Here is a 27,500-nt window from a genome sequence, read left to right as displayed (position 1 = left end):
CCAAAATTAATTTTTAGTCTTGTTTATTGTAAAATACCTCTATGTAGGATGTATATGTTTACTTGCAGATTGCAATTTACTGAAAGAGTAGGAACAAAGCTGACGTGTATATCTCCAAGACTTACAATGACCAACGTCATTGAGTTCACCTCCAGTTGCGTTTTCTATTTAAATCAGTACTTTAGAACTTTTTGGCCAATAAAAGTATTGTTTGGTCAGATCCTTCATCCTCCATCTACTGAGACAGAGTTGAAAATTCTCCGTGCCATGTACCTATTGCGACATAGAGATGACTTGAAAGCTGTGATGCACATAGTAGATTCACTTCCCAAGGATGAAGACATACTGCAAGTGTTTGACCACCATACTAGATATAATCTCCTTCAATTAGCAGTTATAAACAATAACAAAGATCTTGTAAATAAACTAGTTCAGTATAGATATAGAGACTTGAATCTAAAGTGCAACACTCCTGTGCATCTGGCATCTCATTTGGGACACTACAGTATTCTACAGGCTCTGTTGGAGAGTGGAGGCAGGAGTGGTCAGATTGCAGGGATGTGTTACCCTGGACCCCACTCCCCAATAGAGGCCTACAGGATCCTAGGCCTACTGAACTATTCCTACTACAAATGTCAAGTCAATGTTGACCTTCCAGTGTTTTATGCCATTTCCAGTGACAATGTGAACTGCATGAATCTTTTACTGACTCAAATGCGAACAGAAAGAGTTCCTTTACCATCTCCTTCAAGGCTTCTACATTTTGCTTGCTGCAAAGGAACCATTAATTGCCTTCGCTACTTTGTGGACAGATATCCAGAAGAAGTGAATTCACTGAATTCAAAGAAAGAGACTCCACTTCTGCAGGCAGTTGTCTGGGGGAGGGAATGTGCAAAATGTCTCATAGATAATGGTGCTGATGTGAAGTGTGTTTCTAGAACTGGTGAAACTGCCCTACACAGGTTGTACTGCAATGACATTGATGGTTTGTTTACCATATTTGATACCACTAAATATCTGTTGACAACAGGGATTGAGCAGTTGGTAAATGAAGTCAATGCTTCAATGGAAACTCCACTACATTACCTGGTGACACATGTGTCCTTCATCGGAGGAAATTTGCTCCACCCAAATCAGACTCAGAACTATGTGTCCAGGTTGAAGTTCCAACCAAACTACCAGTATCAGGTTATTCAGTCTTTAGAACTCCTGCTAAAATTCAATGCTGACCCTCTTAGGGAGAACCGTTACGGCCTGCAGCCAATGAACAAGCTTCTGCATGTGGCACTAAAATCGTGTGGTTCCCCAAGCAACAATTTGCCTGACTGTGTCCAGTGTTCCATTGATTCAAAATATTTGTACAAAAATGATTTCAACCACTTGAAGAGTGCTCTTGAGGTTCTACTGAAATATGGATCAGACCCAAATAGTCTTTGCTGTGAAGGTCACTCTGCATATCTTATATTCCTGCAGTGTTTGTTAGAAAACAATATTCTGGAACTTTGTAATCAGGCACAAGATGTGGTTGCTTCATTATTTATATTGTTAAAATATGGTGCTAAATTGAATTTCCAAATGAACAATGGCTCTACGTGTTCTACCATTCTGGCAAAGTTTGCAGCCAGACACTTTACAATACCTCTGTCTGATGATTCGGAAACTCTGAGACAGGAATTTTCTAATCTTGTTTGCGAGGTTTTGCGTGTTCACTTTATCCATGGACTTAATCCAAATGTATTGACAAATGCAAAAAGTCAGTATTTGAGAGGAGGCACAGGAAATGCAATAATAGAGTTTGTTAATCTAACCAGACTTGTTAAATGTGCCTCAGACTTCGTTGTCATTCGCAGATGGTTAACAGTTATTCTGCAGTGGGGAGGAGACCCTGATATAGAACCTTACCAATCAGAACCCATTATCTGCCATTCTCAGAGTTCCATATTCCTTCGCCATCAGGGCACGCAGCCTGTCAGCCATTACATTCATAAGATGAAAGATGAGGATGCACTCTATAAAGATGGCCACGCAGAGGAATTGTTGATGCTTTTCTATCACTCTATGAACCACAAGGAACTCTATGAATGTCTCAATTCTGCTCGCTCTATGACAAGATTTCATCCTATGGGAGCAATTGGAAAGAAATTGCTGCAAATTCTCAGTTCGATGTCGGAAAGCCCCAGAAGTTTGATGGAGATTTCACGTGTTGTGATTTACAAATCAATAGGAAGAAAATTGGCTGTAAAAGTACCACAGTTACCTTTACCCAACTCAATGAAAAGATATCTATTAGACATTCAGTAAATTTATAAAATTAAAAAGAAAAATTCAAAAAAATCCAGCCTCTTTTTATAAACAGAAATTGAATAGAGATGTACATTTTTGACAGTGTATATGTATTACAACAGATAAAATAAAACTTCTCAGGCAAGACTGAATCTCTAGTGAGAGGGGTATATATACATTTACGCATATATTTCATGCTAGTCAGACGACAAGAATGCCACCATGAATAAAAAACCAATCCAAATATAAAATAAACAACTAATTAATAATCAAAAGCAAATCAAACTACTCACTAGTATCAAACTCCAATGTGGGTCGCGGTGGATGTCATAATTGAAAAGTCGCATGGTGTGCACATGTCAATGTATATATGCTCTGAAGGAGAGAGAAATGAAGTGCAATCAACCGTGTGTATCCAATGATGACTACTTTAACGATCAAACAATTATCAATTAGAATATATACCACAGAATCTTCCATATCTGCTTTATATTTGGATATTTTATTGAACATAGATGTCAATGGCAAACTAACAACACAACTTTTATAATGAATGAGATGACTTCAGCTTCTCTATCGTCAACTTCCCTTATTTATTTAGCAATATTCCATTATCACCTGCATATGGCCTCTCATCTGATTCGATACACAAGAACATGTTCTGCTTATGATCAGTTTTTAAATTGAGGCAAGCTACTGACAAATAAGTTGATGTTACAAGGGATTTAAAAGTTCCATTTCGTATAAAGTCAGCATTTCACAAATTATAATGATCCAGTTTGTAAATACAAGCTATCACTGCATCGAATTTCATACCTATTGCTAGGCCATTCTTTATATGACTACAGATTGCTCTATTTACCTGATCAAGATATAGCACTCATGGTGGGTGTGACCAGTCAAAATGGGATGCTTACTCTTCAAGGCACCTGATGCCACCTCTTGTGTGGCCAGGGGTCCATGTTTGCCCTACTCTTAATTTGGGAATTATGAAATTGACAGGAATGGGGTAATTGAAAAATGTAATTGTAATTAGTTGTATTTAAATAGTTTTATTTATAACTGACTCTGCTTTCAATTACAAGTAATTGAATGTATTTTAATGCATTCCAAAAAAGTCAAGTATTTTCAATTACATTCCATATTCAAATTTAAAAGTTTGAAAATGATGGAATGAAAGTGTATGCTAATAATGGTGCTATACTGTTTCACTGTGTCATGGGATGTTTATGCAATGATAAGATGTCTCATTATGTCTATATAGACTGTTTCACTGTGTCATGGGGTGTTTATGCAATGATAACATCTCTCAGTATGTCTATACTTGATGCAGCTTGGCTACTTGTATCAATGTGGTGGAGGTCTAATTTTGTTCAATTTTGTCTCATACCACTGGAAGAAAAAATACCCAGACCAGATTTTTAAAATAAAATTCAATAATTGAAATGTATTTTAATTACTTTCTTCAAAGTAATTTTTAATTACTTTCTTCAAGTAATTAAGAGTAAATAAATGCTAACCCTCTTGGTTAAAATCAATGTTCTGGTAATTGCAAGTAATTGAAAATATTCGTCAATGTAATTACCTTCACTTATTTATTTGATATTTAATTTCAATAAATACAATGCTTTAAATCAGGTTATTGATATTAATTATTTTGAAAATAAAAATTATTTCTTGATTTGTAGATTTATAATTTTTTAAAGAAAGAGGAAAAATAATAATAACTTCTTACCTGTAACAAAGAATGGATACAATTAATAAATAAATGATTCACAGAATAAATAAATATAACATGGATAAATTAATTTACTTTATTGATTAATTGATTACTTCAAATTCTCTTTCTTTGCTAGGAATATGTTATATATGTCATATATGATGTTATGTAATACATGTACATACAAGTGTATATGATATGTATTTATGTTTAGATTATGAAATAAATTACAAATACATGTATCCAAGAATGAGAATAGGAATTTTGTATACAATGAAATTCATGTTTGTTGCAGTATTCATGTTATAAATGTGAAATTGTGTTTATTGTTGAATCTGCTTGTCATCAAATAAAACGTATGATGAAATAACTGTTTTCTTTATACAAGAACGAGGAAGAAAAATAATTGTGTACCACTAGAAAAATAACAATGATATTATCGCAATTCACCTTTGAATTAGAACGCTTTGGCCGATATAGTATTGCGTTGTGTGACGACACAATTGAATCTGTTTGTAATACAATTGCGAAATGCAACAGAAACTCTCATTGGTCCATATGTATAAATCCGCCCAAATTCCCTTATACGGGAGTAGTCAGCATTTGAAAACATGACGGCCAGATGCTAGATGAAAAAAAAACTTCAAAGGAAGAAAGAGAAAAAGTTGTATTCTTGTGTTGTTGTCTCATAAATGTAATATAAAAAAATTCCTAACATATTTTCCTACTATCCTTGTGTCCAAACTTACCTTCAAATATTTATTAAAGCCCCATACGACCCAAAGACTCGATCACAGCTTTTGATGATTTCGTTCGTAGACGTAGCCATGTTAGGTAGCCAGTCAATTCGAATCCCGGTTCATTTACATATTGGCACAATAACATCTAGATGTGTACTAATACCCTACAAATATTTTAGCTAAATTGTTTAAATAATATACCACCCCAATCCTATTAAATGATAATTATTCAAATAGCTAAACTCACGGCAGTGCGGCTTTCATTAGTCATGAGCGACCGCGCCGGCCGGTCTCCATCTAATGTCCTTATGTAGCATATTCGTTCATCTACAGCTTATTTTACCTTTACAAAAACTGGTACAAAAATGTTTTAATTTCTATTAATTATTCGTGTTGATAATAAATGAAGAGCGAATACATAACTTACAACCGATTTTATGAATAGATACCAATAGCAAGAGTTCGAATTGACCGGCTACCTAACATGGCTACGTCAACAAACGAAATCATTTGAAGCTGCGAGTTTTCGGGTGGTGTGTGGCTTTAATGAATATTTGAAGGTATGTTTGGACGCAAGTATATAGTAGGAAAATATGTTAAGATTTTTTTATATTGAGTTTATGAGACAGCAACACAAGAATACACCGATTTCAGGCCTCAACCGTCCGCAGCTTTTTGTGACCCGTAAATCGAAGGTTTTTATAAGAGGTGGATCTTTTCAGAGAGCTATGTACAGTTCTCCAGCTACACTAAATCCGCTCGAGAAAGTGGGCGGGCTATAATCGGCCAATGAAAACTCTTGTTGTATTACATCAAACATGTCATTCAAATCGTTCAATCGTCTCATTCAATTGTGTCGTCACACAACGCAATACTACATGTATATCGGGTAAAGCGTTCTAATTCAAAGGTGAATTGCGATAATTGTACCTTTCATGTATTACATTTTCAACAATATTACACATGTATAGATGGAGCTGGCACATTTTAGCCGTGGCTTGAAACAATGGCATTCTTTGATTTAGAAATGATGTGGGATCTTGTAATATACTTCTTACATGTACATTGTACAATATTGTCAGACTTTAGAATAATAAAATGATGTGTCGTGGGGAGTAGATAACCTTCCATTGATTTTGAGGTCACATGGTCAAGGTTCAAGATGAACATAGGAATATACTGACTGCTCAATGTCTAGAGAACCCTTTGCTTGATAGACATCAAACTTGGTACACTGGTACATGTACATCTTCAGGAGATGACCCCTATTGATTTTGAGGTCACATGGTCAAAAGTCAAGGGTCAAACTGGACATAGGAATATACTGTCTGCTCAATATCTTGAGAACCCTTTGCTTGATAGACATCAGACTTAGTACATCTTTAGGAGATGACCCCTATTGATTTTTAGGTACACTTGTACATCTAAGGAGTAAATGATCCCTATTGATTTTGAGGTCATAGGAATATACTGTCCATTCAGTATCTTGAGAACCCTTTGCTTGACAGACATCAAACTTGGTACATCATAAGGAGTAAATGACCCTTATAAAATTTGGGTTCATATGGTCAAGGATTAAACTGGACATGGTAATGTATTGTCTCCTATATTTTAAGAATCATTCGCTTGATTGACACGAAACTTGATACACTGGTAAAGCATCAGGGGCGGATCCAGGAATTGTGGTTACGGGGGCGCCACTTTATGAGGCAGCGGTACCAGGGCCAAGCCCTGGTGGGTGTCCAGGGGGCCAAGCCCCCGGAAGCTCCTGGATTTTACAGATTTTATGGGGCTTGAAATATTTCTCCTATTAAGTTGTACTATTTCCTATCATTTTAATAAGGTGAAATTAATAATATGATCCAATTATTAAGGGTTTCTTGGAAAAAAAATTAAGTTCTCCCAATAAAGTAATTCAAGAAACCAAAGGATTTTGTCATTTATTTCTCCTTGAGTGGAAGAAATTATTGCTTCTTTTATCGTTTAGTACATTTTCCGAAACAAGATACAGCGATTTACCTTAAGTTTGAAAATTTTAAGGGGGGTGCGCGCTGGCTGCGCCCCCCTCTAAATCCGCCACTGAGCATAAGGAGTGGATGACTTCTATTGATTTTTAGGTCACTTGGTCAATCCACTCTGGACATGGGAAGCTATTGTCTGCTCAATATCTTAAATTGGTTTGGCACTACTATCAATTAAATGATGCAGGGGGTGGGAGGATATATGTTTTATAAACATTTCTTGTTCCCAGTTAACATAATCCTATAGCAAATGCTACTTGTCACTGCCGTTGTTATAGAGCCAGAAGAAACAAATTCTCTCTCTCTCTCTCTCTCTCTCTCTCTCTCTCTCTCTCTCTCTGAGTTGGTGAGTTAAAATGACTTATTAATTCTGTAGTAATAATAAATGAAGGGGGAAGTCCTGCTATGGGGGGAAGTCGGACTCTACAACTAGTGATAGAGTAGCTTCCCACGGGGAAGTCTGGCTCTAGAAGGAGACTTCCCTGGGGGTTCTCCTGCTCTAGAGTGAACCTTCCCCCAGGGGGAAGGCTCACTCAAGAGCCAGGCTTCCAGGGGGAAGTCTCATTATGAGGGAAGGCTCACTCTGCAACACTGTCTTCCATCCCAAACGCTACAGTACAGAGCACTGTCGCCCACAAAATTGACACTTAAAAGAATATGTATACATGTGTATAGCATTCTTAAAGAGTGAACATAAGTTATCAGTTTGTATGCTTTAGAAGTAACTTATGACAATATGGAACTGTACTTTGTATGGAAGTTAACTAATGAAACAAAATAATCAACTACAAATCAGTTATAACTATAAAGTAGCCATCAGAGGAGTCGTGAAATTTAGTCTGCTCACCAAGTAAGAGAATTACTCGATACATATTTTATTTGGTAGCTTCACACCGGACTAGGCTGAAGCTAGCAGCCAATAAGCTCGTAGAACCTAGCAGCCAATAAGAAATTTCACCAAGAATTGAATTGATAAGTTTTTGAACAAACAATTACATAATAAAAATATTCGTACATAAGGTCATAATGAAGGGTTATACACATAATAACATCTTAATCTTTGAAGAGTCTGCAAAAGGAGTATAGACCCCTTGGAATATCATTTTTTGCCCTCAGTGTGGGGGTGCTCAAGGGTGGGATCACTTATCATTAATTCAGACCTCTAATGATCCAATATGAGGTGAACGAATGACACAAAACTGATCAAGAGATAGAAAACAATGTATCAGAACCCATACAACACTGGAAAGGGGATACAATGGCCTTTGACAGCAATTATGCTCAGCTGAAAGTTCTAAATTTTACACATAGGGTTATAATCGAGGTTAATTGATAGCAACTTATTCTTTGAAGAGTCCACAGAAAGAGTATATATGGAGGCAAGGTAGAGAACCCTATCACTATCATTTTCCATCCTCAGTTTGGGGTTGTAGGGGTACCGCCTGGGGCCTGCCAAGGATGATGCCACTTTTCAGACCTTAATTTCTAATAATGGACTATAGGGTGTTGGAATAAAACAAAATTGATAAAGCGGGCTAGAGAATAATGACGTCAAACATACTGAACCATTAGAAGAGGTCACATAGACCTTTGAGGGTGATTGTGTCAAAGCTGAAACCATGTGACTATTTCTGCGGGAATCTACTGGGGTGAGACGAGGAACGCACGTTCAGTTTGTTATGTTTTCGCTTTCAGACTATTCTACAGTCGTACTACGGAAGCCGATAGGTGCCAGGGTATAGAATTAATATTTATTTAACTTGATTTAAATCATTTATATGGCTGTCGCCAGTTATTCAGCTCCTCTCTCTTTATCTCTCTCTCTCTCTCTCTCTCTCTCTCTCTCTCTCTCAAAATGAAAGGGGTGCAATCCCTCCCCAATGCTTAGTAATATGTATGTGATATATATACAATTAAGAGCATTATATTGTTGTTTTTCGATTGTACTGTTAAATACGTAGAACCACGGGGCTGACCCTCATTTTTTTTTTTTTTTTTTGACAACGTTCAATTTCTGTTATTTTCACATGCAAACTAAGTTATTTGCACATGTGAAATAAGATTAATTGGCGGATTGGCCCCCACCCCACTGTTTTGGTGGTAATAATGAATGGTAAAAATATAATAATGAATTAACTGATCAATTGAAGGATGAACGGATCCCCCTCCCTCCAATTTAGGAGTACGAAGTTTGGGCAAAAGAGACATTTTAGGTTCCTTTTCTGCTTGTCAACAATTGCAGAAGACAATTTCTCCTCCGACTGTCCTTTTACCCTTTGAAAAATGATGCTGCGTGTTTGCGTACTTTTGTAAATCTTTACAAAAGAATCACTCAGCAACACGAATTACATTGTTTTTGCAATTGGCAGCTGCCATATATAAATTTTAAAGTGGCGGCCGCCAGATAATAAGTGGCGGCCGCCAGTTAAATAGATATTAATTCTACACCCTGGCACCTATCGGCTTCCGTAACAGTCAGATACAGATAATCACATTTACCGTATTCTATCGAATGTATTTAATACGCGCCCCCTTTTGGGGCCTGTGAATTGAGGAAATACCTTAGTTCGTGTGTACAATCGCATTTACATATATGTAACTTCACGAGAAATCTTTGTAGAAACAATGCAGGTTCTCAAAAAGAGCATGCACAAGAATTTGTATAGAGTACAGCAAATTTGTTTCTTAAGAAAACGGCAATCTTGTCCTTATACACACTACATAGCAGTATTTTCGGGGAAATAATGTTAATTTCAGCAAAGCACGAGAGTTTGTAGCAAAAAAGTTTTAACAAACTCGATATTTTCTTTGTTTAAAGTTCATATCATTTGTAATAGCCGATGCGAGCGTTCAATGTGTTGTAATCAAAACATTACCGAAGCTTCGAAAAATGACGTACCAAGGTGCGATATAACGACACCCCCTCGGTAATTATAAACATATCAATAATCAAAGACAGTACATGTAATCTAATTGGTACTTACATAACCCTCTAAAATTTCGTCGCATTTAGATGGGTAATTACATCAGTCGAAAGTTAAAACTCAAAGGTAATCGCATATTCCCAAACCCATGAAAAACGTGCAACATGTAGAAATCTGACAAAATCAAATGACAAAGGACGTGTACACAAAACATGTGCTAGTGACGGTATCATAATATCATGGCAGTATTAAAAATTGCACGATGATAAATTTTAATTGGCTGTTTCGTAATCGCTCAATATCTTGGAAACCATTCACTTGATCGTTCTGATATTTCAAATGTTGGTTGGTTATGAGTAGAAGAGGACCCTATTGATTTTTAGGTCAAAGGGTGAAGACTCAGTCCACTCTGGGCATAGGAATATACTGTCCGCTCAATATCTCGAGGACCCTTGCTTGACAGACATCGAACTTGGTACACTGGTACATCCTAACGAGTAGATGACCCCTATTGATTTTGAGGTCACATGGTTAAAGATCAACGGTCAAACTGGGCAGAGTAATATAGTGTCTCCTATATGAAAGGTGAAGATCAATCTCGTAACTCCTATAAGCAATACTAAATAGATAGTTCGGCAAACACGGACCCTTGGACACACCAGAGGTGGGATCAGGTGCCTAGGAGGAGTAAGCATCCCCTGTCGACCGGTCACACCCGCCGTGAGCCCTATATCCTGATCAGGTAAACGGAGTTATCCGTAGTCAAAATCAATGTGCCAAGAACGTCCTAACGATCGCTATGAAACACGTCAGACAGCATTTGACCCAATGATATTTCAAGAATCAGTAGCTTAATTGACACCAAACTTGGTACACTGGTACATCCTATTGAGTAGATGACTCCTATTTATTTTAGGTCACATGGTCAAATGCCAAGGGTCAGTCCATTCTGGACATAGGAAGAAATTGTCCGCTCAACATCTTGAATTGGTTTGGCACTATTGTCAATTAAATGATGCATGTGTATAACCCTTTTCAATTTTGCACCACGTAGGGAGGTGGGTGGATGGGGGTGGTGTTGTATATGTTTGTATTGTTTGACAAACATTTCTGTTTTGATGGTAGCATTTTAGGACTAGTTGCTGAATAAACTCTCAAAATATACATTGAGAGTCAGTACAGTAAAAACAGCGATGTTTCTTAAGGTGTCAACTGCATAGTCAGTTTAAGCTCAAGGAATTGATTTGCTAAACTTTTTTGTTGGATGATATCTTCTTAAAACCACTGTGGTGCTTATTTGAGGGTTTTCTGTTGTGATATAAAGTACTATATGACTACATAATGATTTTCCTCCAATTCTTAGCATTTGTACATCATGGATTGTTTAGCACAATCATGAATTAGCAATGACTCTTTACATCCATGTTGGATATGTAATTTAAATGGCAGTGGTCGTGACTTAGTCAAATTAGAAGCGTGCATATGCGCACTCACACACACGATGCTGGTCATCCTTGATTACTACTATCTTGCTCCTTCAAGATTACCTATTCCAGTTGACAATGAAGTGCGAGTCGACTCCCAGGCCCTTCAGGCCTTTGATTATGTGTTTGTTTCCATGGGGATACCGGTCAGAATAGATCCCCAGTACCCCTTGCTTGTCGTAAGAAGCGATTAAATGGGGCGGTCCTTCGGATTAGACCGTAAAGACCGAGACTCCGTGTCACAGCAGGTGTGGCACGATAAAGATCCCTCCCAGCTCAAAGGCCGTAAGCGCCGAGCATAAGCCTAAATTTTGCAGCCCTTCATCGGCAATGGAGACGTCTTCATAAAGTAAAAATTTCTCGAGGAACGTTAAACCAACCAACCATACATTTTGTTTGTAGCACCACTTGTGCTTTTTGTGTGTTTAAGCATCACTTGTACTTCCATACATTTTTTTATATTTTGCATCTAATTTAATCCGAGATTCCTCTGACTCTTACCCCCGCTTTTATATTTGACATGTGCGGGGGAGAGTCAGAGCGGACACCATATTGAAAAGTGGGAATTCAGCGACACCAGCTGGTGCCGCTGCTTTACCTACCTCTTACAACTTTATTTCGCGGATCTATTTTCCAAGACGTGAGAATTCAGTTAACGGAAGATAAATCTATAAATAGATCATGATTAATACGATGCTATCGCCGTTTAAACGGCCCTAACACCGACAAATGGAGCATCACTTGAATTAGGTCGCCGCCTCGCCATTTGATTTCTTTGCGCATGACGTCAGCACATGTAAACACAAAATTCCATCGTTTAAACGGCGATAGCATCGTATTAATCATGATGTATTTGTAGAATAATCTTCCGATAACTGAATCCTCGCGTCTTGGAAGATGGGTCCGCGAAATAAAGTTGCAAGAGGTAGGTAAAGCAGCGACACCAGCTGGTGTCGCTGAATTCCCACTTTTCAATATGGAGTCCGCTCTGACTCTCCCCCGCAGAAGTCACAAAATAAAAGCGGGGTTAAGAGTCAGAGGAATCTCGGATTACATCTAATTATGCTCAAATTCCATTTTAGTTTCAATTGTATTTATTTCAAAGAAATAAAACATGATTAAGTACTTATCATATGAATTGTTGATATTGGAAAACAAGTGCATATGCACGTATATCAATTCCTCCCTCATTATAATAATTTAACAAATGGCTACGATTTCTTTTTGTTGATGGTGTTTAGCTCACCTGAGCTGAAAGCTCAAAAGAGCTATTCTCCGTCGTCTGTCCGACTGTCTGTAAACTGTTCACATTTTCATGTTCTTCTCCAGAAACACTGGGTCAATTTCAATCATATTTGGTACTCATCATACACGGATAAAGGGGATTCATGTTTATTCAAATGAAGGACAATGCCACCTTCAAAGGGGAGATCATCACGAAAATGTAAAAATAGGGTGGTGTCATTTAAAAATCTTCTCAAGAACCACTAGGCCAGAAGAGTTCAAATTTACATGACATCTTTCTGATATAGTGCAGATTCAAGTTTGGTCAAATCATGGCCCCCGGAATAGGATGGGGCCACAGTAGGGGATCAAAGTTTTAGATGCATTATATAGGGAAAATCTTTTAAATCCTCTTTTCAAGAACCACTGGACCAGAAACCTTCAAATTTACATGAAAGTTTCCTGAAATCATGCAGATTCAAGTTTGTTGAAATAACGGTCTCCAGGAGTAGGGTGGAGTCACAATAGGTAATCAAAGTTTTACATGCGAGTATATAGGGAAAATCTTTAAAAATCTTCTTTTCAAGAACCACTGGGCCAGAAAAGTTGAAACTTAAAAGCTTTCTCATATAGAGCAAATTTAAGTTTTCACAAATTATCTCAAGAATCACTGGGCCATAAAAGTTGAAATTTACAGGAAAGTTTCCAGATATACCTGGTAATGCAGATCGAGGTTTGGTCAAATCATGGCCCCTCGGGGTAGGGTGGGCCCACAATAGGGGATCAAAGTTTTACATTCGAGTATAAAGGGAACATCTTTAAAAATCTTCTCAAAATTCATTGGGCCAAAAAGGTTGAAATGTACATGAAAAATTCCTGATATACATGCAGAGTTTACATGTATCCAAGTTTGTGTAATTCATGGGCCCCGGGGATAGAATGTGACCACAATGGGAAATCAAATCATCATATGCTGCTATATGGGAAAAATCTGTTTAAAAATCTCTTGAACTATTTAAGCTAGTGCTTCATATTTTGTAGATACACTATACATTTATATATATATATATATATATATATATATATATATATATTAATTACAAAAAGACCTTCGTGCAATGGTGTGTGATCTTGTGACATTGACATCTGGCCTTCTTTTCAAAAAGAAAAAAATCTGACTTATACAATATGTCCTGAACCATTTAAGGTAGATCTTTCATATTTTGTATATATGAAAGATGAAGATAACGAACCATCAACTTGTTTGTCAGTAGCTTGCCTCGATTTAAAAACTGACTATACGCAGAACAAGCTCTTGCGTATCGAATCAGTTGAGAGATATAAACACCATATGCAGGTGATAATGGGATATTGCTGGGAAGTTGACGATGGAGAAGCTGAAATCGTCCCGTTTGTCATACAGTTGAGTTGTCAGTTTGCCGTTAATGTCTACTTTCAATAAAATATCTAAGTATGAAGCAGAAGTGGACGACTCTTTGATGTATTTTATTTCGAGCTCACAGGGATATATCGAATCGACATATGAATGAAATTTATTATTGTTAATAGACAAAACGTCGTCGATATATCTAAATGTCGAATTGAAGGGCACAGCAAAAGATTTTTTCTTCTCACGTAGAAGTTTTTGAATAAATTCTGTTTCATATGAATATAGAAACAGGTCAGCTAACAAAGGAGCACAATTCGTGCCCATGGGAATTCTAACAGACTGTTATATATCCCCATATCTTTTCCTGTTGTGTGCTGAAAGTTTGGGTATTCTAATTCGCAAAAATAAAGATATAAAAGACAATGATAGATGGGGAAGAGTACAAGGTTTCACAATATGCAGACGATACATCACTAATCTCTGATGGATCTCCCGAATCTATGGACATAATTCTTAGAGAATTAGATTATTTTGCAAAATTATCATTGCTAAGAATAAATTTTCAAAAAACAAAAATGATATGGATTGGTAATAAAAAATTCTCAAAAGATGTATATCATAATTTTAGGTGGAAGTGTGAGTGGAATAATTTAACTTTTGATCTTTTAAGGATTAAATTTTCAGTGGATCAAATAACATGATCAATCCTAACTATCTACCAAAGTTAAATTATATTTTTAAAAAAACATTAAATCAATGGAAACATCGAAAATCACTTGATACTTACTTTACCCAATCCACCATCAAAAATTTAAAAAATATTAGAAGATGAACTTTCTTTGGGGAAGTAAAATCCAGACCCCCCCCCCCCCTATAATTCAAGATTACAGAGATGGTAGCCTTAGAATATGGTGGATTATTCTGAGTTTATTTTAGCATTGAAATCAAGTTGGATAAGAAGATTAATTCATTCAGATTCCAAGTGGTAAAATTACTTCAAGCACATTAGAAATCTTTGGTTAATGGGTCAAGATTTTACTGCACAATTATGTAAGAGAATTGCAAACATTTTTTTATTTTATTTTTTTTACTTTTAATGTTTAGAAAGCTTAACTAAGATATTACTAATAATCAGCAAAAAATTTAATGTCATTAGTCAAGGTAACGTGGGAGATACATAGGTCGCAAGTCCTTGTTATGTAAACAAGGCTTGTGCCATGTTTTTGTTTACATAGGTTAAATAAACTAGTAAAAGTTTCGTTTAAGGCAGATTTTTTCCGCAGATAGTTTCTAGGGTTTGGCACATCTCATTTTGTTTTAAACATGCTATTTTCTATGAAGCAATCTATATACATAAATAAAAACATGGCACGAGCCTTGTTTAGATAAGATAAGATAAGTTTATTCCAGCATGTTGGGGAAACAAGTACATACATATATGAATTGGTAATCATGTGTATACACAAGTAAATGGACAGTATCAGTATTATACCAACATATGAATAATAAACTATAATGATTTTTGCAGTTTTAAAGCATCACTTCTTTTTCTGAAAGTTTGCACTAAATATTCACTCAATTTGACAATTACTGGTTTGTCTTCATTAATCATCAACCAAGTAAATTTGTCCTTATTTGTTAGATAGACAAATTTTTTGTTGAGCTTGTATATACCATTAAAACATATTTCTCTCTTCAACATAGAATGGACAATCAGTAAGGAAATGAAATTCATCTTCTACACAATTAAGGTTACATAATTCGCAAATTCTTTTGTTTCTTTCTAAAGAAATCTTCTGGCCAGAATTGGTTTTTGTAAATTCGTATCTTCCTCTTTCAATTCGAAGGTCATGTGCACTAATTCGAAATCTACATAGAGTTTTTCTTAATTCTAGGGATTCTAAAAATATATAACTTTCCATAGTAAAGTTTTCTTTATACGAAAAATATGTTGTGAGTTTTCCTGATTTCTGACCCTCTTCACGTCGTTTTGACCAGTAAAGTAAAAATTGTTTCCATACCTGATTCTTCATTTGTTTTTAAAAAAATGAGAATTTGAGATTTTTACAATTGGGTACCAAAATGCTCATTTTTTCCTTGAAATAACTAATGTTTTTGTACCAACAATTTATATTATATGAATTCAGATTGATATTCTCTGTATAAGCACTGTATAACAGGGATGATTCTGGACAATTCTCAAGTCTATGCCAATATAGTAAAATACTTTGGATTATAGAGCAGAACATAGGATATCTACCCAATTCAGAGATTATTGCAATATTAGTACTTCTTTTACCGGTACCCAGTAGATGTTTACAAAACTTAATATTCAGGTTTTCTACCTCCCAATTTTTTAAGATATCATATAAATCTCTGTCTTTTTCCAGCATGCGTGCTGAAAGTGTTCCCCATATCTCGCAGCCATACAAGGCGATGGGTTTTACCATATAGTCAAAAAGATGCAAAAATGTTTTAATTGGTGGATCGATAGATAAAGTTTGAATGAGGCCTTAAGAGCTTTATTGTATAGATCAGATTTTGCTTCCTTGAATGAACCACAGGAGGATAATATTACTCCTAGATATTTATATTTGTTAGTACATTCAATACATATGTTACCGAACACAAAATTTTCTTTAATTAGGTGTCCGCTTTTATTAAAAATGACTACTTTTGTCTTATTGGTATTAATTTCTAAGCACCAATCGTTGCAATATTTTTCAAGTAAGTTTAGTTTGTTTTGTAATCCATTCTGGTTTTCTGAAAGCAGTACAAGATCGTCCGCATATAGAAGAGAGGTGATTTTCTTTCCAGAAAGATTGACAGAGCCAATGGTTTCTTCATCCAGTAATTTAGAAAAATCGTTCAAAAATATTTTGAAAATATTTGGGCTTAAGACATCACCTTGTCGGACTCCTATCTCTGGTGTATATGGAAGGGTTAACTTGTTCCCTACTTTTATGAAAATATTGTTGTGCCTATACATACTACATAATATGTTGTAGAATAAACCATTGATATTTAATTGTATAGGAGTTTTAGTTTAATGCCTTCATCAAATGCCTTGTGAAAGTCTACAAAACATGCATAGAGTCGTTTATTGCCAGTGTTAATGTATTTGTCAATTAAACATTTAACTACAAATAAATGGTCTGATGTCCTGGATTTTTTTTTCGAAAATCCTATTTGACTCTCGTGTATTATTTTGTTTTCATTTAAGAATGTATCAAGCCTGCCGTTTAAAATGATATTAAAAAGTTTCGCTATGCTGTTAGTTATAGTTATTCCTCTATAGTTTTGAGTGAGCTTTGGATTATCCGATTTAAAGATGGGTGTTGTATAACCTTCTAACCATTTTTGGGAGTTGAACTATGTTCAATCTCCCTGGGTCATCACGCACTTTTCTGCGCAGTAATTTGTATTGATTTGTATAGTGGTCGTCAGCGGGGGTTCTGTGTCAGCTGATTTACTCCTAGGTAAATCAACATAAACTTTTATAAACATCCGCCATTAAATAATCCATGTAACTTTTCTGAATTAATCTAATTTTGATAATTGACATGTAAGTAAATGCAATGATATTGTATTCAAATCAATTTGAATACAAGATTTCGATCAAATTGATACTGATATACATAGAAAAATAAAAGATAAGGTTGAAAATTGTCGGTTGTAGCGCAGCGTCACCTATAAACATTGATAGGGAAACGAACGACAACTGCACACAAGACCTATTGACACGGTGGCGAAACCTCAGAAAATTTACAAGAAATAACTCTACAACATTGTGTATGTGTATATATTTGTTTTGTTTTTTAATGTGATATAAAGAATGCTTGATGTTACACGTCATTCCTAGTCAACAACTTTCGATTGGGATCGGAATACGAAATAAAATTTCTTATATCCGCGTATCCGGTTGCAAAATGAAACTGCTTCAAGTTATTGAATTACGTAGTAATTGCACGTTACACATTAGAGAACTGTTCCTTTTAATAAAGAAAGTCACAAAATAGATACAAAATGAGTGTATCTTATTCATTACTGTTACCGAGCTTTCGTCGATGAAAATCTCGAAATGGCGTGTTTCGCTGCGCTTGATGACGGTAAGGTCCACATTTTCTAAGCTACGTGAGTAGCGTGATATTTGTTTATGAATTTTTTGTGCATACATGGTATGTCTCGGCTAGGAATAATGGAAACTTTCTCACCTATGTATGTAAAGACATATTAATCTCTATTTTTGAAAATGTAGAACACTTTTATCAAATGACAATGTTTGAAAACGCTTAGAGCCCCGATGCAATGTCAGAATTTCCTTTTCCAACACATCAATATGTCAAATTCATTATCCTTTTTGAATAGTATGTACCATATTTTGTACCAGTTATCCATTTTGAATCCCCTATTACAATGGGATTTTGCTGCACTCTGTAATGTTTGAGTGGATGTCATGAGTGTGTGTCAAACAGAAATTTTAAGAGCATGGGATAAGGTGCTGCCATGTATGACTTCACTATCAAAGTTTAACCCAGTTGCCACAATGTTGAATTTATGCTGCAAAAAGGATTGGAAATTGCTCTGGTCAAAACACATTGTTTATTTGTCTACAGATGAAAGAGACATGAGGATTCTCCCTCACCAACTGAAAAAAAAAATAGTTATGGATCTTGTACATGCATAGTTTATTAATCACTATAGATTTCCAGCATCACAAGTCTGATTCCACTATATGCTTCCCATACTGTCAGGTTCATTCACCCCCTGTTTGAGCCACAGTATAATATCCCAAATACCTTGGCAATAAATAACATTATTTGACTAGTGTTTCATTTTTAGCGGAGTTGCGATGAAGTCGAACTCGGCTTATGATCTGATGAAGTGCCTTTGGGTGGGCAGGCGGGCACGCATCAACATTTCATTTCCGCACCATAGCTCTTGAGCAAATTAAAGGATCTCATTCAAACTTAGATGGATTGTCACCCTCAGTAAGATGAGGAAGCCTATCGATTCTGGGGTCACTAGGTCAAAGGTCAAGGTCACAGTGGCTATAAATAGACTGAAATTTGGAGAAAATTTTGTTTTCTGCACCATATCTCTTGAACGAATCATACAATCTCAATCAAACTTAGATGGATTGTCACCCTCAGTCAGACCAGGAAGCCTATCGATTCTGGGGTCACTAGGTCAAAGGTCAAGGTCACTGGCTATAAATAGACTGAAATTTGGAGAAAATTTTGTTTTCCACACCATAGCTCTTGAACGAATTATAGGATCTCAATCAAACTTAGATCGATTAAGTAAGACAAGAAGCCTATCGATTCCGGGGTCACAAGGTCAAAGTCACAGTGGCTATGAATAGACTGAAATTTGGAGAAAATTTTGTTTTCTGCACTATAATTTTTTAACAAATTATAGGATCTCAATTAAACTTAGATGGATTATCGCCCTTGATGAGACAAAGAAGCCTATTTATTTTGGTCAAGGGTTAAAGGTCAAGGTCACAAAGGATTTAAGTCTGCTGAAATTTATGTACGCAAAATTTTGCTCCCTGCTTGATAATTCTTGCAAACTTTTCTGCCGGTTCCCTCTATGCCCATTCCTTGCGCAACCCGGCTTGTGCATTTCCGATGCCGGACAATTTTTAATTTTTTTGCATTTCATTTATTTTGAGTTATTATACAATTATTTACCATTCCATTGATCCTCTACAGGACTGTAGTATACTCAGGTGACAGTTTAGCATATTGGACTACCTTTTCAAGTAATGAATCCTTAGAATTAGCTACAACTAGGATTAAACTTGAATGTATATATACAGGGGGAAAAAACTTCTTCATAACTGCAAGGCATTGATAACCATATTGATTTGAATGTTTGGGCCATAATATGTGGTCACATTTTTCATGAGAATATAAAGGGGTGAAATTCTAGAAAACAACAACACGACTTCAGTTACTCGAGGAGCGTTGTGGCCCATGGGTCTTCCATTATCCATGTTTGCTGTTGTAACGCTTTGAAAAACAACAACAGTTGATTTGTATCTAAAATCATGATAATATTCAGTCATTTATCCTCCTACCCTTCCAGTGCTATCTGTTCTAACTGAATTTCCACAATGTTCAACTCCCACGAGTACTTTAAGTACTTTGATTCTGGATAGATTCCTGATGTTAAGACCATATTGAATAATTTTGAGATACAAGGATTTATATATATATTTGAGCTGCTTTTATCATTTCATTTGAGATGTTGTTTAAACCAGGACTTTTACCCGACTTTAAAGCCTTTTGAATTTCAGACAAAGATATCTTGAAATCCAATTTGCAGGTCTGACTGTTTTTTAGTTTATTAATTTCGGCTTCTATAGTCTTAACTCTGTCCTTGTAATGATCTGGTAATTTAGAAAGAGAAGTAAAATAGTCAAACCATGTATCCCCATCAATACTCTTCTCTAAATTGTCTTTCCCCCCTTCATTTTCACGAAGCGATTTGACTAATTTCCAATATTCTTTAGGATTAGTTTCATTCATTTGATCTAGTTTATCTAGAATACCCTGCCTGAATTCTCGCTTTTTACGTTTCCGCAGCTTGGCATATTCCTTATTTAATTTGAAAAAGGAACCTCGTAAGTAAGGGTTATTGGGAAATCTTGAAAGTAATGTCGCTTTCTCAAATAAGTATTTTCTCTTTTGTGTAAGGTCGGAATCAAACCATTTTTTATTGGTTATGTTTCTATGTTGTGTTTTTCTTTGTAAAGATAGTTTAGCTACTTTGTTTAGGATTTTATGAATGTCGTTGGTGGCCTTGTTTATACTTTGTTCATTATACTCTGTCGGTGTGTTTAAATAAAGCTTTATATCATTCTGGACGGTTGGATGCATGAAAAAATTCTGAAAGTTTCCTACAGATAAACTATCCCAATTGTATCGTTTGGGCATCTCCTACATATTGTCAAATGTATACTCCCTTTCAAATGATGATAAAAGTTTCATTGAGATTTTACAATGGCAGTCAGATAAAGGTAAAAAATCAGATACATGTACATGCAAGACATCTTCTAACAACTGTTCAGATACAATGAAGTAGTCTACCACACTGGAACCAGCATAATTATGACATGTAAATTTCCCATATATATCACCAAATGTTCTACCGTTGGCTATTCTAAGCTTGTTTGCAATACATAATTCTAATAATTCTTTTCCTCTACTATCTAAAGTCTTTATCTCTACTGTGTCTTTCCCCAACTGCTACATCCACATCATAGGCATCGTCATTAACTGGAATGTGTGAGTCAGAGTCCCCTTTTATATAGTCTAACTCCATACCTGTTCTTGCATTAAGATCACCTGTTAATATTATATCATCTAAGTTTCCATATTTGTTTATTATGTCTTGTTCTATCTGCTCAAGTATATCATTGTTTTGTTTTTTATTGAAACTTGAAGTTTTGGGGGATATACTAAACATAAATAAATATCCTTATTAAAATGAAAAAACTCCTTTTTCAGTTTTAACTATTGATATTCTGTGCTTGTATTTGGTAATATTGCAATGCCTTTTCTAACGCCTCTCTTCACTAAGATTCCTAATCCACCAAAAAATCTATGGTTTAATGATTTTCCCCTACAAATTGGGTAATACAAAAAATCTGTGATTTCAATACCAGTATCATATCCGATATGGGTTTCAGTTAGCAAGACTATGTCGTGATTGTTCACTTGATCAATGAATAGTTTCTCTGTTGATTTATTTATATAGTCTGAGATCATGCCTCCCACATTCCAGGTACAAATGTTCAAGCACGTTTCTATTCTACTCATTATAGAGTTTTGTGCAATTGTTGTTCAAAACGTTAGGATAAAAGAAAAAATGAAAAACGATATGAAAAAATATTGATAACAATAATCAGACGTAAGTAGAAATGGAAATTTAAATCTTATTGACTAGATAAGTTTATGTATTTGCTCTGCTGCACTAACGCCAAGTTCCACCGCCAGTTCTTTGGTAAGCACCTCTCCTGTCATAGTTACCGGTGTAATGACTTCCTGAGTAACCTTTCCCATAGCGATTCCTGTAACCTTCATCCGAGTTCTTGTAATATCCTTCGTGGCGATTTCTATAATCATCCTGGGAGTGATTCCTATAATCTTTATGTCTTGGTCTGCGACTAGACATTTGTTCCTGTCTTCTGTGAGACACGTTACAAATATTGTCTACTAGTCTCTTCATATTCGCTGCCAGGACAGCTGTTCCTTCTGCTGATAGATGAATGCCATCTGGTTCTATTAGTCTTGGTATGGGCCTACCCTGATCTGCTAAATTGATGTTGTCACATAGATGGATGTTTTTTGTTGTTGTTGTTTTTTACTTTTCTATAGTTGTGTTTCAGTACTGCATTTATAAGTTCGCCTTTGGCATTCCAATCCTCACTGTCCTTCCGTGGTGTCGCTAGAGAGATGACAATGTTGGTGTCTGGGAACTTTTCCATGGTTTTGTCAATTAGTGACGTCATCTTTTTAATACATCCATCTGCATCTAGAGACTGGATATCGTTTGTTAGTGAATGAAATATTGTTACAACAGGTTTCTGCTCAGAATTGTAATTTTCTATTTTGTCCAGGGCATTTTCAATTTTGTATGCTGTTTCCGTTTGTGTTATGTACTGCTGCCATCTATGTGGTTCAATGTGCTTGATATTTGATGTTCCTATCAGTAGGAGTGGAATTTTTCCATTTCTTTGTGTAGTGTTTTTCTTCCCACTATTGTAAATGGCTGCTTGATCTGGTGAGATACTTCTGGTGCTGGTAGTTGGATTGGATATTTGTTCCATATGGTTGACACCAGTTTTTTTCGTTGTTGTTGTGTCGCCTGCGTTACACGCAGTGGCGACATATAGGGATCACTATCCGTCGTCTTGCGTCGTCGTCTGGCGTCGTCGTCGTCACAAAAAAATTCGGTCACAGTTTTCTCAAGAACCACATGGGGCAACTCCCTGATATTTGGCACAGAGCATCAGTGTGGCCAACTGTATTGTGTAAGACATTTTCGAATCTGTCGCTTATCAACTTCCTGTTTGCCGGGACTTAGAATTTTTTACAGCAAAAAAATTTCTGTCACACTTTTCTCAAGAACCACATGGGGCAACTCCCTGATATTTGGCACAGAGCATCAGTGTGGCCAACTGTATTGTGTAAGACATTTTCGAATCTGTCGCTTATCAACTTCCTGTTTGCCGGGATTTAGAATTACTTTTTCAACATTATACGTGATATATTACATATAGAATGAACTAGCAGGCGACACATGTCTTCCGGGGAAGACTTAATACTGCGTCTTGTGGTTGCGTTCCGTTTTATTTCTGATCTCTGTGAAGCCGCCTGCATTTATGTCTAAAATGCTGCCAATATGGAGTTTCATTCTGTACAACTCCTCCTCTTTGTCATCAATCATCTTCTTAAAAGATCGAACTGTCCCTTCAAGTGACTGTATTTCACTGTTCTTGGATTCAATTCGTGCCGAGAGATGTTGTTCCTCTTTCTGAGCATTTTCACAAATCATGATAAACTTGGATCTCGTGATTTCATGGGCTTGCTTCTCTTCCTTGTACTTGTCTTCGAGATTTGATTTTTGATGTTCGAGAGATGACACTTTGCTTACAAGTTCATTGTTTGATTTCTGAAGCTGCTCACTTTATCACCCAGCTGCTTTATTTCACGTTCGAGTTTTTGTTGATCTGGTGTAATCTGTTTCCATTCACTTTTTCCACATTGCTCTTTAATAGAGGTGAGTATGACGTTGATATCACTTATTGATTTTTGGAGTTGGGTTTCCTGCTGATGTTGGGTCTCCTTTAGCTTGTTGTCCATATCATTGAATCTTGCTGATATTTTGCTTGACAACTGATGGTAGATCTTGTCGGTCATACCTACTAGGCTACCTTCAAGTTTGTCCAATGTGTTTTCCTCCTGTTGATGTGAGTTTTTATCTTCGTCAGAATTTTCTGGAATTTTCACTTGGTTTCTTTGGAAGTGTCTCTTCCATGTTGCCACTAAAATCTCCATTGTTATTGTTTGGGTCAATTTTTAGACCAAGTTTGTTTGCCAGTGATTTTAAGCATGGGAATATTTCAGTTATAAAACAGTCTTTGTAATTCCCCTGGATTTGTATCGTTCCGGTCGTTACAAAGAAAGTAACTTTGAATAAGATGTTCTCGGTATTTTCTTTCATGCGTACGTCAATATTTATTGCATTTACGGCGCACTGAAGTTCCCATTTTTCTGGTGTGTCATACCAATTCACTTCAAATTCTGACGATTTCCCTATACTTTCAAAAAAGATAATGTACAATGTCTGAATATACATATAACAAAGAATTCCGAGTGCTGTATCTCACTTATAACTCAACAATTGATATTCAAATTTTGGTTGACCATTAGAAATACTTTAGTTAAGCATTGTAAATAATAAAAATGGAAAAATAAAATTCGAAAATTTTCAGCTCAAATCGTGTTCATTTAAGAAGAAATGTCACCGGGTACGATTTGATTTTGCACTTATTGCCATTCTCACTTAGCGCTTTTTGGATCAGTCCATTGCACAGACACTTATTTCGCTTGGGGACCTAATTACTATATATTACTGTATATAGTAATTAGGCCCCCAAGCGATATAAGTGCCTGCGGTCCATTGGACAAATAGTTCGCTCCTAAAAAAAAATCCATTGATTAGCAAGCCAAAAACAATGAACCTGTAATCTGCAACATATACACGTTTGTAGATTTTGTGCAAGCTTTCTTGTTCACTATGTTACTCGTGTAATAAAACTTTTTCGCTTGTCCCGAGGAAGTGTGAAGGTCGTCCCGAAAATACACACAGGTCGGGTTCTTTGGATGAAAACATTTGCATCGGGATCGTAATACAATTTTTTCATAGACCAGTGCACAGTGGGAAAGGCGAAGTCACATTATTACTCACTTTATCATCGATACGGATTGACACACATGTTTTATTTAGCGATATGCGTGTGGTTAAATATTTTTGTACATTTGGTAAGTTTCCGGATTTTCTGATACTTGTTTTTATTGTTTATAATGTAACTGTAAGTATTAGTTTTATTAATTAGTCTAGATGTGGCCGTGGTCGGCGCGGCTGTGTCACAGTGTGTCTGACATTCTGTCTAAGAAGGGTGTGAGTCGGGTGTGATTTCACGGTGAACTGAAGTGATTCATTTACAGTTTATTTCGCAGTCTGGCATCTAGACCCAGTCTGAATGATCTAGGTAAATGAAAGGTAAGAAACAAACTTTGTAAACAAACAGGGTTCGCGGCTTCGGGGCAATGAACCTGTTCCAAGTAATTGTAGCGTTTGACTTAAGGAATTTTGGTGAACGGCAGGTCAGGGAGATGTCATGCTACAAGTCTCTTCAACTTAAAACCCATCTCTTCTCTTTTATTTGTCACAATCTTGAGTGCAATGATCGGACAGGGCTTCTTCTCTTCCTCTGGCAGCCAAAGAAGATGTCACAGAGTATGAAATGAGTTACATGTCATGTGATTTTACCGCAAAAATCCCAAAACTAAACAAGTGTCAGTGCCACTGTTGCCCTCCAGGTTTCAGCCCCGTAGAGTCTGAGAAGAAATGACTTGATGTTTGGGTTGAACAGCCTGATCTTGGCCTGCATTCAGTTCTTTGTAATTCCATACATGTACTGTATGTTCATCAGTTGTAGGAATGTTGCTCTGGCTTTTTATATCCTGGTTCTCACATCAGCATCAGTTCTATCCAGCATGTTGATGACACTTCCGAGGTATGTGAAAGACTACATCTCTTGTAGTGCCTCATCTTCCAGCTTGATTGGTTTGCTGTTGATAATAATAATAATGATTGGTTTTTATATAGCGCTTTTCCAGCATATGCTGCTCAAAGCACTTTACAATACATTACATTGATGGTGTGACCTTAAGGATCTTGGTCTTCCCCTTGTTAATGCTTAGACCTACTTGCACTGAGGTTGATGCTACATTGTTGGTCTCCTCCTCCGTTTGTTGTTGGGTATGAGACAGAAGTGCCAGGTCATCTGCGTAGTCGATATCGTCAAGTTGCTTGAAAGGTGTCCACTGGCCGTCAATGTCTTCATTACCCTGTCAATAGCGAGCAGGAAGAGAAGAGGGTAGAGCAAGCACCCCTGACAAACTCTGGTTTTCACCTCAAATACCTCTGTAATCTGGCCTCCATGGACTACTTTGCAGGTCATTCTGTTATAAGAGTTCCTGATGATGCTAACTATCTTGCCTGGCACCCCATAGTGCCAGAGTAGGTTCCAGAGGGTTTTCTTGTCCATACTATCGAATGCATTCTCATAGTGTACAAATTCCATCTCAAACACTGCTCAACAATGATGCGAAGGGTAGCTATCTGATCTGTGCTGGATCTGTCTTTATAGAAGCCTACTTGTTGGTACCTTAGGTGAGTGTCTACTTGGTCCTTCATTCTGTTCAGGATGATCCTGTTGAACACTTTCCCTGATACGGACAGGAGCGTAATCCCCCGGTAGTTTGTACAGTTGCTGAGGTCCCCCTTCATAGGTATCTTAATAAGGTACCCCTCCTTTCAGTCTTTTGGTATCTGCTCCTTTTCCCAGATCTTTTCAAACAATAGGAACAGCCTAGTGATCGGAGGCAGTATCTACAAACACTGGAAGATACACAAGGCAACTTGAGTTTCTGTAGATGGCTGCACTGAAAACCAGATAGACCATGTGTGCATTGCTAAGAAGTTCAAACGGTCTCTATAGGATGTCAGGGTGAAGCGAGTGAGCTGACGTCGGGTCAGATCACCACTTACTGGTAGCTCGTCTCAAACTGAAGCTAAAGAAGGATTGGATGGGACCAGCAGTACAGAGACACAAGTACAACACATGTTCTCTGAGGAGTGCACAGAAGAGAAAGGAATTCAAAGTGGCTCCAGATGAACAACAAGTTTCAAGTGCTGCAGGAACTGAAAGAAGTAGAAGAGACTATCGACAGCAAGTGGAATAAAGTGAAGGAAACAGTGAAAGGGACTTGTAGTGGAATTCTAGGGCCCATTAGATACTAGCAAAGAGAGTGGCTGTCAGCAGAGACAATGAAAAAGATCCATTAGAGATGACAAGAAAAATTACATCGACAGTCTGTTATCAGAACAGAAGAAGCAGCAAGAAACGGAAACATGAAGAAATTGTCAGGAAAGTTTAACAAGCTAGAAAGACCAGTGAAAAGCAAAGATGTTAAGACACTTATGGGAAAGGAATGCAACCGATCGAAAGAACACTTTGAAGAGCTGCTGAATTGACCAGCACCACCCAATTTGCCAGACATACCACCAGCAGAGGAACACCTTTCCATAGACAGCAACGCGCTCATCTGATCAGACAGGAAATCTGTAAGACAATAAAGCAGTTAAGGAACGGCAAGGAAGTGGGCTCAAACGGTATTCCAGCAGAACCATTTAAAGCGGGTCTAGACACCATAGCATTGTAATAGACAGGTATAACTGTAATATTATGAGAGATCTGACATTGATGCTATGATAGAGATAGCAGTGATGCTATGACAGACAGCAGTGATTTTTCTACATTTTTTACAAGAGTCCTGTGGCTTTTGAATTGGGAAAAATTGTCGACATTTCAGTCAAATTGGAAAAAATCAATTTCATCTTAAATGATATC

At 36.6% G+C, this 27,500-nt stretch overlaps 2 protein-coding genes across 5 annotated transcripts in view; both read left to right on the top strand.

Moving 5' to 3' along the window:
• LOC125676011 (uncharacterized) overlaps window positions 1–4,370 on the top strand; it is a 17,005-nt gene extending 12,635 nt beyond the window's left edge. For 2 of the 3 annotated variants that reach the window (XM_048913895.2, XM_056158076.1), the window contains exon 3: window positions 69–4,370. In XM_048913895.2, the coding sequence (XP_048769852.1) occupies window positions 127–2,301 (2,175 nt within the window). In that variant the 5' untranslated portion in view covers window positions 69–126 and the 3' untranslated portion in view covers window positions 2,302–4,370. The other variant, XM_056158077.1, reaches the window with a different exon arrangement.
• A 20,346-nt stretch (window positions 4,371–24,716) lies between these two features.
• The window catches only part of LOC125676005 (tyrosine-protein phosphatase 10D-like), a 99,367-nt gene continuing 96,583 nt past the window's right edge, over window positions 24,717–27,500 (top strand). The window contains exon 1 of one of the 2 annotated variants that reach the window (XM_048913877.2): window positions 24,717–24,843. In XM_048913877.2, the coding sequence (XP_048769834.1) occupies window positions 24,796–24,843 (48 nt within the window). In that variant the 5' untranslated portion in view covers window positions 24,717–24,795. The remainder of the gene's footprint in view (window positions 24,844–27,500) is intronic. The other variant, XM_048913878.2, reaches the window with a different exon arrangement.

Source organism: Ostrea edulis, chromosome 3, assembly GCF_947568905.1.
Source record: "Ostrea edulis chromosome 3, xbOstEdul1.1, whole genome shotgun sequence".
Lineage (NCBI taxonomy): Eukaryota > Metazoa > Mollusca > Bivalvia > Ostreida > Ostreidae > Ostrea > Ostrea edulis.
The sequence above is the reverse complement of the archived record's forward strand: the minus strand, read 5'-3'. Positions and strand labels throughout refer to the sequence as shown.